The 12455-nt window shown below is 46.2% G+C and overlaps 1 protein-coding gene across 1 annotated transcript; it reads left to right on the top strand.

Moving 5' to 3' along the window:
- On the top strand, positions 1–8383 carry IFT22 (intraflagellar transport 22). The gene is made up of 5 exons (XM_006045407.4): positions 1–135; positions 2174–2250; positions 2377–2466; positions 3306–3508; positions 4329–8383. The coding sequence occupies exons 1-5, from the start codon at positions 97–99 to the stop codon at positions 4475–4477; spliced, it is 558 nt and encodes a 185-aa protein (XP_006045469.1). The 5' UTR covers positions 1–96; the 3' UTR covers positions 4478–8383.
- Positions 8384–12455: the final 4072 nt, after the last annotated feature.

The raw sequence follows: 12455 nt of genomic DNA, 5'->3' as shown, positions 1-12455 counted from the left end.
CCATGGGAACGAAGGTAGCCAACCCGTACAGTGACTTCCGCTCCGCCCAGACTACGACGCGGGCTCGAGCTGCGCCTGAGTGGGCCCCGGACAGAGATGCTGAAGGCCAAGATCCTCTTTGTGGGGCCCTGCGAGGTGAGGCCGGGGCCGGCGGGGCGGCAAGCAGGGCCTGGGGGAGGGGGGCGCAGGATCGCCCCCGGCGTTGTGCCTGGCACCCGGAGACCCCCAGGAGCTAGGAGCCCATTCCTAGCCCACCTTGTTGTGTGACGCCGGCGTCACCAGGAACTCGGCGTTCCCAGACCTTGACCCTGTTGGACTTAGGCTCAAAGGCCCATGGTAGTGAGTGGCGTTTGTGATCAGAGCCTAGATCTCACGACTTTTTCTGCGCCTGTGGCTTTCCCTAATGAAATACATCAGCAGAGCAGGAAAACCAGGAGGCAGGACTAAACTATTACCTGGCCTTGGAACAGTTAGCCTTTAACGTGGGTGGTGATGGCGGGGGATTAAATCTATTTGTGTAGGTCACATCGTACACAATTAAATTAAGATGGACTAAAGCTAAATGTGTAAAACAACTGTGGAAGTTGTAAATAAATAACTCTCCAGCACCCATCAGAATTGCCTGGTAGGCCTGTTACAAGTACAACTTGCGGGACTTGTCCCATAGTTTTGATTCAGTAGGTCTGGGAGGGACCTGAGAATTTGCATTTTGTGGATGCTGGTTGTCAAGGGACCACTCGCTGGGAACCATGGTAGTAGATGAATATATGAAAGACCTGTTTTTAACCTGGAGTCAGGGAAGGTCGTCTTAAACACAACACAAACATGAAGAAACTGTAGAAGAAATGACAGCAAAGGTAAAGCCAGGGGAACATATTAGCAAAACGCTTGACCAAAAAAGGATTCATAGGCGGAACATACAGGAAAGTTTAAGAATCAGTAAAGAAAGTAAGAAGCAACTCAATAGATAATCTAGCAAAGTCTGTGTATAAGAAATACAACTGACGGAGAAGTATGAAAAGACTTCAGAGTCACAGGAGCACAAAACAAAAAGATGCCCCTTGTTTGCCCATCAGGCTCCCCAGGTGGTGCTAGTGGTAAAGAACCTGCCTGCTAATGCAGGTGCGATCCCTGGGTCAGGAAGATCCCCTGGAGGAGGGCTTGACAGCCCACTCCAGGATTCCTGCCGGGAGAATCGCCATGGACAGAGGAGCCTGGTGGTTTCCAGTCCGTGGGGTCGCAGGGAGTCGGACGTAACTGAAGCGACCGAGCACGCAGGCACGCAACATGCAGACTTAGGGCACTTTGAGGGAAAGGAGTATTCTAGGATTCTGTAGATGGGACTCTAAATTGATAACACCTTTTTTTCTGAGATCAAATTATTAAGGTTTAAAATGTGCATAGCTTATAGTGTAGTAACATTTCTCAAACTCTGAAGCTAAAGATCCATCCACACTCCCCATGAGTCTATACAATATTGAACAGGTGGGAACACCCCAGGTGCCCATCAGAGAATTAGAGAATTAATGTCTAATCTCTAATTAGACATTAGAGAATGTCTAAATAAACTAAGGTACATTCTTACTTTGGAAGATACTGCAAGAGTGAAAGAAAATAAGGCAAATAAACTGACACAGGGAACTCTCCAAGACGTCAACTATTAAATAGGCAGGTCACAACATATGCTCAGAATTATGAAAAGCAAAACAAGCAGAGATACATCTTTTTTTAAAGGAAATTCCCAAACATATACAAGGGGAGAAAAGAATGACGAGTCCTAGTACCCATCATCTCGCTTCAACAACAAAACGTATTTCTGCATTTATGTATCTCCCTCTCCCTTGCTGCTCTTCAAATTTACCAGCCTTTCTGTTCCTTAAACGTGTCACACCCATTCCTGCCCTGGTGCCTTTAAACCAGCTGTTCCCCCTGCTTGGAAGTGAGTCAAGTCACCCAGCAGCGGAGCCAGCACTGAAATCTGTGCTCCCCACGACCCAGAGTGGGCCGTGCCCACCCAACCAGAGAGAGCCCCTTGGCCTGGGTGATCTCAGGGTGGCCGTGGCCTCTACTCCATCCCACCTGGGTCCAAGCTGGCTATTGGAGGCCTTGCTTATGGTTGACTTTCTGCTCTTCTTTTACTGTCTGAGGTCTTTTACTGTCTTTGTTTTCATAGAGTGGAAAAACCGTTTTGGCCAACTTTCTGACAGAATCTTCTGACATCACTGAATACAACCCAACCCAAGGAGTGAGGTGAGCCCTGATAAACCCGTGTCCCACAGAGTCCCTGCTCCTCACCCGCCTCCTGACTTTGGTGCCAGTGGCATCCCCAAAGCACAGTGTTTCTAAGGAGAGGTGCTGCTCTTATTTTATCTTTAGGATCCTGGAATTCGAGAACCCACATGTTACCAGCAACAACAAAGGCACGGGGTGTGAATTTGAGCTCTGGGATTGTGGCGGCGATCCAAAGTACGTTTCCTTTGGAGCACTGGCTCCATCAAATGATTCAAAAATCAGCTGGCCACCAGGCACCTTGGACTCAGGCCTAGCTCCCTTCCTAGCATGTGTCTGGGGTTTGATCAATGACTGGTGACATACATTGCTCTTGAAATGTCAGTGACTGGGTTATGATTCAGTGAGAGGTCATCTATGCATGATTAGTGCTTAGACATTATTTTCAAAGTCGATAATTAGAAACTCGAACTGTGGTTTATATGTGGAATCTTATTTTTAAAAAAAGTACAAATGAACTTATTTACAAAATAGAATCGCATATGTAAAAAAGCAAACTTATGGTCACCAGGTGGGGAAAGAGGGGTGGATAAGTTGAGAGATGGGGATTGACACACACACTAAAGTGGGCCTTCTCAGGTGGCACTAGTAGTAAAGAACCCTCCTGCCAATGCAGGAGACATAAGAGACTTGGGTTCCATCCCTGAGTCGTGAAGATCCCCTGGAGGAGGGCATGGCAATGCACTCCACTACTCTTGCCTGGGGAGTCCCATGGATAGAGAAACCTGGCAGGTTACAGTCCATAGGGTCGCAAAGAGTCGGACACGACTAAAGCGACTTAACATGCATATATAAGATAGATCAACTAATAAGGACCTACTGTATTAGTGCAGGGAACTCAATATTCTGTAATGACCATGGGAAAAGAATCTAAAAAAAAAGTGGGCATATGTATATGTATTACTGATTCACTTCGCTGTACAGCAGAAACTTAACAGTGTAAATTAACTAGACTCCAATAAAAAATTTAAAACAAGACACAGAAACCAGAGCCACCTACCCTTTGCGCCATGCAGGTTCGAGTCTTGCTGGCCAGCCCTGATGAAGGACTCTCACGGAGTGGTGATCGTCTTCAATGCTGACATCCCAAGTCACCTGAAGGAAATTGAGACGTGGTATTCCTGCTTCGTCCAGCAGCAGTTCTTACAGAATACTCAGTGTCTGTTAATTGCACACCATAAACCAGGCTCCGGAAGTGACAAAGAAAACCCAGCTTTGGGTAAGGAGCCAGGAGTTCTGGCTTCTGTCTGGAATGCTCTGGGCATTTGTATGTTGCTCTGTGTCTTAGCAGCCAACAGCTCTGTGCAGTTTGTGAGCACCTGCTGCGTCCTCGCTATTTGTTTTCCTCACCACGTAAATCAGAACTGCCGGGTTAGTAGATCCACCCAGGCCAGGCTGCAGACACTGTAAAAGTTAGTTAGTACCACCCAGGCCAGGCTGCAGACACTGTAAAAGCAGACAGGCACTAAGAGGGGGGAAAAAACCCTGGTTTTAACCCCTCATCCATACTATTAGGGACACTCTTTCCTGACCTGCCTTTAAGCTCCAATCTGCATGCGACAGACCATTAGAGGGGTGTCAAAGTAATCATGGAAAACAACTCAGAAAATTCAGAAATGCCTTCCTCTCTGGTGTAAGAACCAAGAAGGCCTGAGAGTGGCTTGCAGAGCTGTGAGCCTATTGCCGAGGGCAGTGAAACCTTTCTCTGTGAAGTTGTGTCACGGAGGCCCCACTTTATTTTTGGACTGGGGAAAGTTAAATTAATTGGCTCCTGGAAGAAGAGTCAGGTCCTTTGGAGCTAGAAATAGCCCCTCATTTAGAGCTCATGGCCTAGGGATTTCCCTGGTGGTCCAGTGGCTAAGACTTTGTGCTCCCAATGCAGAGGGCCGGGGTTCAATGCCTAGTCAGGGAAGTAGAGATCCCACATGCCGCAAGAAAGATCAAAGATCCTCCATGCTGCAACTAAGACCTGGTGTGGCTAAATAAGTTAATTCATTTTTTTAAACTTCATGCCTAATTACATTATTTTCCTTTTTAAGCACCACCCTTGAACAAGCTGAAGCTGGTGCACTCGAATCTTGAGGACGACCCAGAAGAGATCAGGATGGAATTCATCAAGTATTTAAGAAGCATAATCAACTCAGTGTCCGAGAACAGAGACCGGGAAGAGATGTCCATTATTACCTGACCGGCTTTCATCTGGAAGCTTCCACATCCCAAAGTTAATGTCAGTGCAGAGCCTGAAGTCCATCCACCTAAGAAGGTTCTCATCGCCCTCTGGCTATAGAAGGCGTTTTCCTTGTTTGCCCCAAAGACCAGTCAGCCAGGGAGTTGACTCCATACCATCTGTTCTCCATCCTTAGTTCAGCTGAGAAAATCCTGTTGTTGAATTCTGATTCCTTTGCCCCAGATCTCTTCAAAGAGCTGAAAAACCGAGGTGGGTGTTTTTTTTTTTTTTTTGCTTCCTTCCATATGTCACATCGTTAAAGTTGCAGAATTGTCCCTGTCATAGCCCAGTGGTATGACCATAGTTTAATTCACGTGGATTGGTTTAAATATGATTTTCATTCCTTAATCTGCACAATTTCCCTAGGACATTTTAGAAAAATACTAGCATTTAACCTCTGCAAGATTGTATTTTTACTTCAATGTCCTTGCTATCTGGACACCATATCTCATTGGATGGTAGAATACGTATACAGTCTCTAAAAAGTTTTTTATTTTCTTAGGGGAATTTACTTCTTAAATATTATTTTGTGTAATACAGGGGAAAACTATGTTATACTGTCATAACACCTAATCTATAAAAACGGTTAAAAGAGTTAATGCTCAGAATAACCAAATATGGCAAGTTTACAGCTTATTGTACCAGTGAATGTGTTTTAGTGATCTTGGGAATTACTGTTCTTTCATAATTTTTGCTTCCTGAATTTTTTAATATAGCCAACCTAAAAATAAGTAGATCAAAAGTGAAATGTATGTCGTTTCAACTCAAAGTGGAAGAAAAGTAGAGACACTTAAAAGAGATGAATAAATATGCTTGGCTGCGTTTTACTCTTACAATGAAGAGGGATAAAATGTAGCCATGTGGGCAGTCTGGTTGAGAGAGTGGTATTGGCAGATAATGACAGTTTCGGCAAATCAGGGCTTCCCTAGTGGCTCCGTGGTAAAAAATTCCGCCTACCAATGCAGGAGATGTGGGTTCGATCCCTGGATGGGGAAGATCCCCTGGAGAAGGAAATGGCAACTCACTTCAGTATTTTTGCCTGGGAAATCCCATGGACAGAGGTGCCTGGCGGGCTACAGTCCATGGGGTCACAAAAGAGTCAGACACGACTTAGTGACTAAACAACAACAAAACTTTTAGTAAACTGCCTGGATCATCCGTGAGCACATTTTAAGCCTAGCTTGAATTTCTTCTTCCTGGCCCGCTCTCAGTTGGAACTTTTGCAAGGAACACAAACAGGAGATTACACTAACTCAAACTGTAGTAAATCTTCTTTACACAACAGCTGCAATAATACTAATTGATCAGAACTTCAGTGGTTAAGAAGGTCCAGTGGTTAAGAATCCACCTCCCAGTGCAGGGGATGCGGGATTGATCCCTGGTCAGGGAACTAAGCCCCAGGTGCCGCCACTCAGCCCCACATGCAGCAATGAAAGATCCTGCAACTAAGACCTGACATGGCCAAAGATAAACAAATACTGTTAAAGAAAGATCCCTTTCTCTGTATCACAGATGTGAGGAGCCACAGATGCATGAAAGAGCCTAGATGTGTGGGAGCATCACTCAATGGGTGGAAAAGGGAGTGTGTGGAGATGGCCAGGTGTGCTTGTGTGGGTGATCAGACAAGGGGTCAGATGGTGAAGGGATTCTCAGACCCGACCAAGGAGTCAGGCTTTGAGGCACCACTGAAGGATGATCACTGCAGATAGATGTAGGATCTCCATGGTAGAAAAGCCCCCCTGACAACAGCATGAGGGCTGGATCAGAAGGCAGACAAGTGTAGAGGTGGCTGCCGTCACTCCAGTCTTTGAGGCCAGCATCTTCAAATCTCTCTCTGCTCCTTCTTCACATCGCCTAATCCCCTGTGTACCTGACTCAGATCTCCCTCTACGGCACTCTTATTAGGACACTTCTAATTGCATTTAGGGCCCACCCACGAAATCCAGGATAATCTCCCCACCTAAACATCCTTAATTTAGTCACATCTACAAAGATGCTTTTTCTAAGTAAAGTATCATTTACAGGATATGTGCATTACAGGGAGTCACGTCTATCAGGCTCCCAGGGGCCATTACTCAGCCTAACACATATGCTGTTCATTGAGGCATTATGGGAGCGTCCCTGGTGGCTCAGATGGTAAAGAATCGCCTGCAGTTCAGGAGACCCGGGTTCGATCCCTAGGTCTGGAAGATCCCCTGGAGAAGGGCATGGCAACCCACTCCAGTATTCTTATCTGGAAAAATCCTATGGACAGAGGAGCCCGGTAGACTACAGTCCATGGGGTCACACAGAGTTGGACTTGACTGAGCGACTAAAGAGGACGCATTATGGAAGAAAAGGAGTAGGTTTGAGGGGAGTGACAAATGACTAGGTCAAGGTGACTCAGCAAGTGACTCAGAACTGGACCCCATGCCCCAGCTCTTTCCACTGTCCCGTGTAACTGGGCAGATGAGTCCCACAAGTGGACCTGGCCAAGAGTGCCACCCTTTGAGACTGAACTTGGTAAAGCAATAACTACAGCAACAACAGCAGGGCAAATAACCACTTTTGAAGCTAAACCACCCAGAAAATGGTTTGCAAGTATGTGGCCCATAGATCTAGCATCATATTTCTTGAAACCAATCAAATGACCGAGTCGCATTCTGAAGCTTTCTCAGTCGTAAAGAAAACTACAACTCACGTTGTAACTTGAATGTCTATATCTTGAAATTGTTCAGGAATGTTCCTGGACATTATATGTTTTCTGGAACACCAGAAGACCCTTATATCCATAGTGTAGGCTAAACTGCTATAACAACAGGTAGAATTTTGCTGGCAACTGAGAACATGTAAAAGTTCATAAGAGAGCAGTGCTCCAATATCCATGGAAAAGGTAACTAACTGCATTTGCACCACTCAAAATCATTCTGAATTATGGCTCTTTTAGATCTTGACTTCAGCCTTCCCCATCTGATTCCTGAGAAGTACATGAACATCTTGGCCTTGTTGCTGTTTAGTCGCTAAGTCATGTCCAACTCTTAGTGACCCGATGATCTGCAGCATGCCAGGCTTCCCTGTCCTTCACTCTGTCTCAGAGTTTGCTCAGACTTATGCCCACTGAGCCAGTGATGCCATCCGACTGTCTCATCTTCTGTCACCCCGTTCTCCTTCTGCCCTCAATCTTTCCCAGCATCATTCTGGCCTTGGCTGATGCTTTTTCAACAAATGTACTCTTTCCTCAGGCAAGAAATGAAGGTGTCTATGTTTTAAAAACCAAAACCAAAGAAATTAAATAAATGAGGAAGGAGGAAACTCTCTGCTTTTGAATGTTAAGGAAAGATTACATATTTTTGACTGTGACTTCTAAATTGCTTTATCAGGTAAATAGTTCTCTACATTTATGATCTGAGCCATTCTTCCTACCAAAGTTAAAAGCTAATGGAAATATTGTGTCTGCCAAGTATTCCCACTTCAAAAGGCAAGTTCTTGGTGCTTTGATGTGAGCAACACCTCATCTGTCATTTTACACCACAGAGTTCATTCCTATCTAGGCTTTCTGATAGCGTTTAAAAGTATGCCTCCTTTCTCTAAAGCCTCAGGCAGATTTACTCCACACTTACAGCTCTTTGGATCAAGCGTAAATATAGAACCTAAGACTTTCAAAGTGTTGTGCGGAAAAAAAAAAAACTCATCTATTTTATATTTAGAGTCTTACAAGAGCTTTGTAATAAGTAATTTATGTAAGAACGATCGTGTTTTCCTTTTTTTTTTTTAATAAATCTTTTGGGTGACTTTACAAGACTTGGAAAAATATCTAGCTGTGAGTTAATCAGATTATGTAATAAAATATTTTGTTCAGAAAAATAAAATTCTAATTTTATCAAAGTATGAGGAACTTGGTTTCTACTGATAGAAACCTACGCAAGTACTTTTTTCAAGAATATTTTGCAAATCCAGCTACTCTTGGAATTTATCACCCTCTTTGGGAGGGTAACTGTTAAAAGCAAGAAGTTGCGCTCTGCATTAAAAAAAAAAAAGTAGCAATGGCGTTAAGATATCCACACAAATGAGATGAACAATCTAAAAAGAAGATTCTTATCTATGAGGAGACTTGTGGGAAACAATAGGTGAGAGGTCAAATATATCATGCCAGCCGGTTAACAGGAACTTGATTTTATTAGCTGTGTAAGAGCCCTAAGCAGAGCGGGGACAATTACTTTGGTGGCCTCGCGGAGAATAGACTTAAGGGTGTGTCTAAAATACAGCACTGAGGGTTGGCACGTAGAGAAAGGGAAAGATTCTGTAAGTATTGGACAGACAAACATTGTGTTTGAGCGGAAACGGGAGAGACAGGGAGGACTCAATCCCACACCCTCGACTGTAGGTGCTCCAGGTTCAGTTCAGTTCAGTCGCTCAGTCGTCCGACTCTGCGACCGTGCTCCAGGTAGTGGCTGTTAATCAATGACTACGTTTCCCATAGTCCTTAGGGCAGCACCGCCTACAGTTCCCAGAGGGCTGTGCGACGCTCGCGTTGACCCTGAGCATCCGTGGACACTAAAAAGGTAAATAGGACGGAGTGTACCTTATGTTGCTTTATAACCAGCTTTCCCATCCTCTTTCCTTTTGTCCTTCTCTGTCTCCAGCTTCTCTGTCCACGGACTTCAGGGGCCCAAATACCCCCGGACCGGTCTCCTTGACAACTCCTTGTTATCTTTTCGGCAGCCCGCGACCGGAAGTGGGGTGTGCCCGAGACTCCTGGGAAATGTAGTTCAGCCTCCCGACGGCCCCGGCCCAGCCAAATGGCTCGGCCTCCTCGGGCACCAGAACCAAGGGGAGGGAGCGCGTGGCCGTCCCGTTTGGAAGCCATGGGGAGTGGAGGCTCATCTGCCCACGATCACCGCAGGCAGGCCCCCGACGGTTGCAGAACCGACGAGCCCAGCCTGTCTCCGTGGTAACCGGCTGGCCGCAGAGGACTGTGGGAAGTGTAGTTGGGCAGGACCGGCCAGTGCTCGAGGTCAGAGGGGTTGCCGTTACACCGCCGGCCACTCCGGGCAGAACGATTTTGCGGCGTCCGGGCGACGTCGTCCCGCCGTCACTTTGGCCTCTGATCACCCAGGCAGGTGGGTGGCCCCCCTGGGAATAAGTTCGGCTGAGATTTGCGTAGACTCACACAGTGGATCATAGTGATGAGAGGGGGGATCCGAGTGGATCAGATTGGAGCCTTTAGAGAGCATCTAGTCCAATCCTCTTTACTGTTAGAGAAGAGGGTACCCAAGTCCAGAGAGTGTCAAGTGATTTACCCCAGATCTGCTCACGCCTTTATTTCCAGCACAAGCACAGTGCGTGGCACAGAGTTGGCGCCCGAGCGTTTGTTAAGTGTCATTTCGCACTAAGGACAAGCTGCTGAAATACTTCAACAAATTACAAGATAAAAAGGAAAAAAAGAATTTATGAGGGAAGTGAACCTGAAGAGACCTGTCAACTAAATGCAACCTGTAGACCTTATTTGGGTCATGATTCTAACAACCAATTGAGGAATTTTTTTTTTTTAATCAAGGAAATGTGAACATGAATGATATTAAGGAATTACTGTTTAAAAATTTTAGTTGTGATAATGGTATTGGGGTTTATGCTTTACAAAGAAAAAGACACATACTGCAGATCTTATGAGTGAAATGATGCCTGAGATTTGCTTGAAAAACATGCAATGTGGTGGGGTAGGGGAGAGTAGATGAAAGATTGGCATGGTTACTTCCCTCCTAGCTCAGTTGGTAAAGAATTTGCCTGCAATGCAGACCAGGGTTCAGTTCCTGGGTGGGGAAGATCCCCTGGAGAAGGAAGTGGCTACCCACCCCAGTATTCTTGCCTGGAGAATTCCATGGACAGAGAAACCTCGCAGGCCATATGTAGTCCATGGGGTCACAAGAGGCAGATGCGACTTCAAGACTAAACCACCATATAATTACTGGAGATGGGGATGGGTCCAGGAGATTACTATTCTGTTATCATATATACTCCCCAAAACATCAAGTGTAATTTAATTCGAATCTACTAGAGATACATACTGAGGGGGAAAAAAGATATACTGTCTAATATTTATTTTTAAAATACTCCATAGGGATTTACCAGTGGCCCAGTAGCTAAAACCAGGATCCCAATGCAAGGGGCCCAAGTTCAATTCCTGGTCAGGGAAGTAGATCCCTAAGTTCGAATGCCGCAACTAAAACAAATCTCTCATGCTGCAATCAAGATCAAAGATCCTGCGTGCTGCAGCTAAGACCCAGCACAGCCAAATAAATATTGAAAGGAAAAAAAATACTACACACACACAAAAGTATGGTGGGGCGAGCTAGAAACAGGAATGGCAGGAAATGAATAGCTACGGAGGTTGGGTGATGGGAACATGAGAGTTTGTTGTATTATTGTATTCTTTCTAGTGGGATTGAAAATTTCCATAATCAAGGGACTTTGATTTTTTTTTTAAAAAACTTGTGTATTTCAGAATATTTCTGAAATTAAAGAAGCTCACGAAGAGTTTATCAGAAACATAACTCTCCCACGGCACAAGTTAAGGCTCCTTGGGGACTTCTCCAGTCAAGAATGACCCCAGGAATGGTGGGGGCTGTGTCCTTGCCCACCCCCCCCCAGATCCAGTCCCATAGACCGGAGTCTGGGGAACCTCCCAGAGGGGAGGTTGAGCAGCTGGCCTGCCCCAGAGAAGAGTTTCGAGCAGGAGAGTGAAGAGAGGAGCCAGGAAGGTGACCAGAGTGACCAGAACTGCCAGCCAGGTGAGCTCCTTGCCCCCGGCGGGAAAAGGCAACCTAGCAGAGACCCCGTGGATGCAACGGTGTGGCTCTGTAGTTTGTGAGCGGACCCAGCCCTCATCCTGCGAGCTCACACAGCAGAGAATCATCTAGGGTGAGCCTGTGGAATATGCTTCTGGATCACCCAGAACCTGGCGGTTGGGGCCATTGTGAGACCAGGCTGAAAAGGGTGATACCCTGATGTGAGAAGGGCGAGCACATGAGACAAAGACAGAGGGGCAGGGACCCCGAGCCCAGGTCTGTGTGAGCTGAAGGGCTCAGCTAGACAGAAACGGGCGGGAGGGCAGCCCCCAGGCCCCCTGGTCCCCGCGTGCCTCTGTGAGCAGCCACGTTGATGCTTTGCAGCTGCGGAAAGACACAGGGCTGCCAGGGCAGTGGCTCATCACCAGGCCACTCGGCTCTCATACCAGCCACCTGGCCTCCACTTCAGCACCCTTCTTGGGGCACTTTTCTGTCACTTCTGCCCTTTTTAAAAGCAACATAATATTTTGTCCCTCTTATCAACACAAGTGGTACACGTCCAAGTTTTAAACTACATATAAACACATTGAAAAATTCTTAGTCACGTATTCCAGAATCACTGGTAACACTTTCTTAGCGTTTTCTTTCTAGGCATATATATATATATATATATATACACACACACACACACATTTTAAGCATATATATATACACACACACACACACACACACACACACATTTTCTCCACCGTTCAGGTTTCTCATTTAAAAAACAAAACAAAAACAAACAAAAAAAAGGTTTCAGGTGGGAAACCTCCCGGAGTCCACAGCTCTGTGCAGCCGCCGGGCCTCACTTCCGGGGCTTCCCCAGGGAGAACCTAGAGGCGAGCCTGTATGGGAACACGGGTGCAGTACCCGCTTCGGCCACAAGAGGGGAGTGCCCACCCACGCACGTCTGCCCGGAAGATCCTGTGGGACCCTCAGGTCCGCCCTTCACGCACCAAAGGTTTCCTCCTTGGGATCAAGGCACCGGCATTTAGTCCGAGCTTTATCGCTCACTCTGGTAGCGGCGCCTCTTGGAAAACCTCCTTAGTTAGGAAAAGGACAGAACTCACACACCTTCTATATCTCTGCCCTGGCGTGACGAATCCTTGGACAGCCTTCTCCGGGCTTCC

This window comes from Bubalus bubalis, chromosome 24 (assembly GCF_019923935.1).
Source record: "Bubalus bubalis isolate 160015118507 breed Murrah chromosome 24, NDDB_SH_1, whole genome shotgun sequence".
Lineage (NCBI taxonomy): Eukaryota > Metazoa > Chordata > Mammalia > Artiodactyla > Bovidae > Bubalus > Bubalus bubalis.
Note: the sequence above shows the minus strand (reverse complement) of the source record. Positions and strands in the feature narration are given on the sequence as shown.

What these genes read in the sequence shown, in the direction of transcription:
- IFT22 (XM_006045407.4), top strand. Translation starts at nt 97, where the DNA reads ATGCTGAAGGCCAAGATCCTCTTTGTGGGGCCCTGCGAG. An exon ending in TCTTTGTGGGGCCCTGCGAG is followed by an intron (nt 136 to 2,173) that starts GTGAGGCCGGGG and finishes TTGTTTTCATAG; the next exon opens with AGTGGAAAAACCGTTTTGGC. An exon ending in CAAAGAAAACCCAGCTTTGG is followed by an intron (nt 3,509 to 4,328) that starts GTAAGGAGCCAG and finishes TTCCTTTTTAAG; the next exon opens with CACCACCCTTGAACAAGCTG.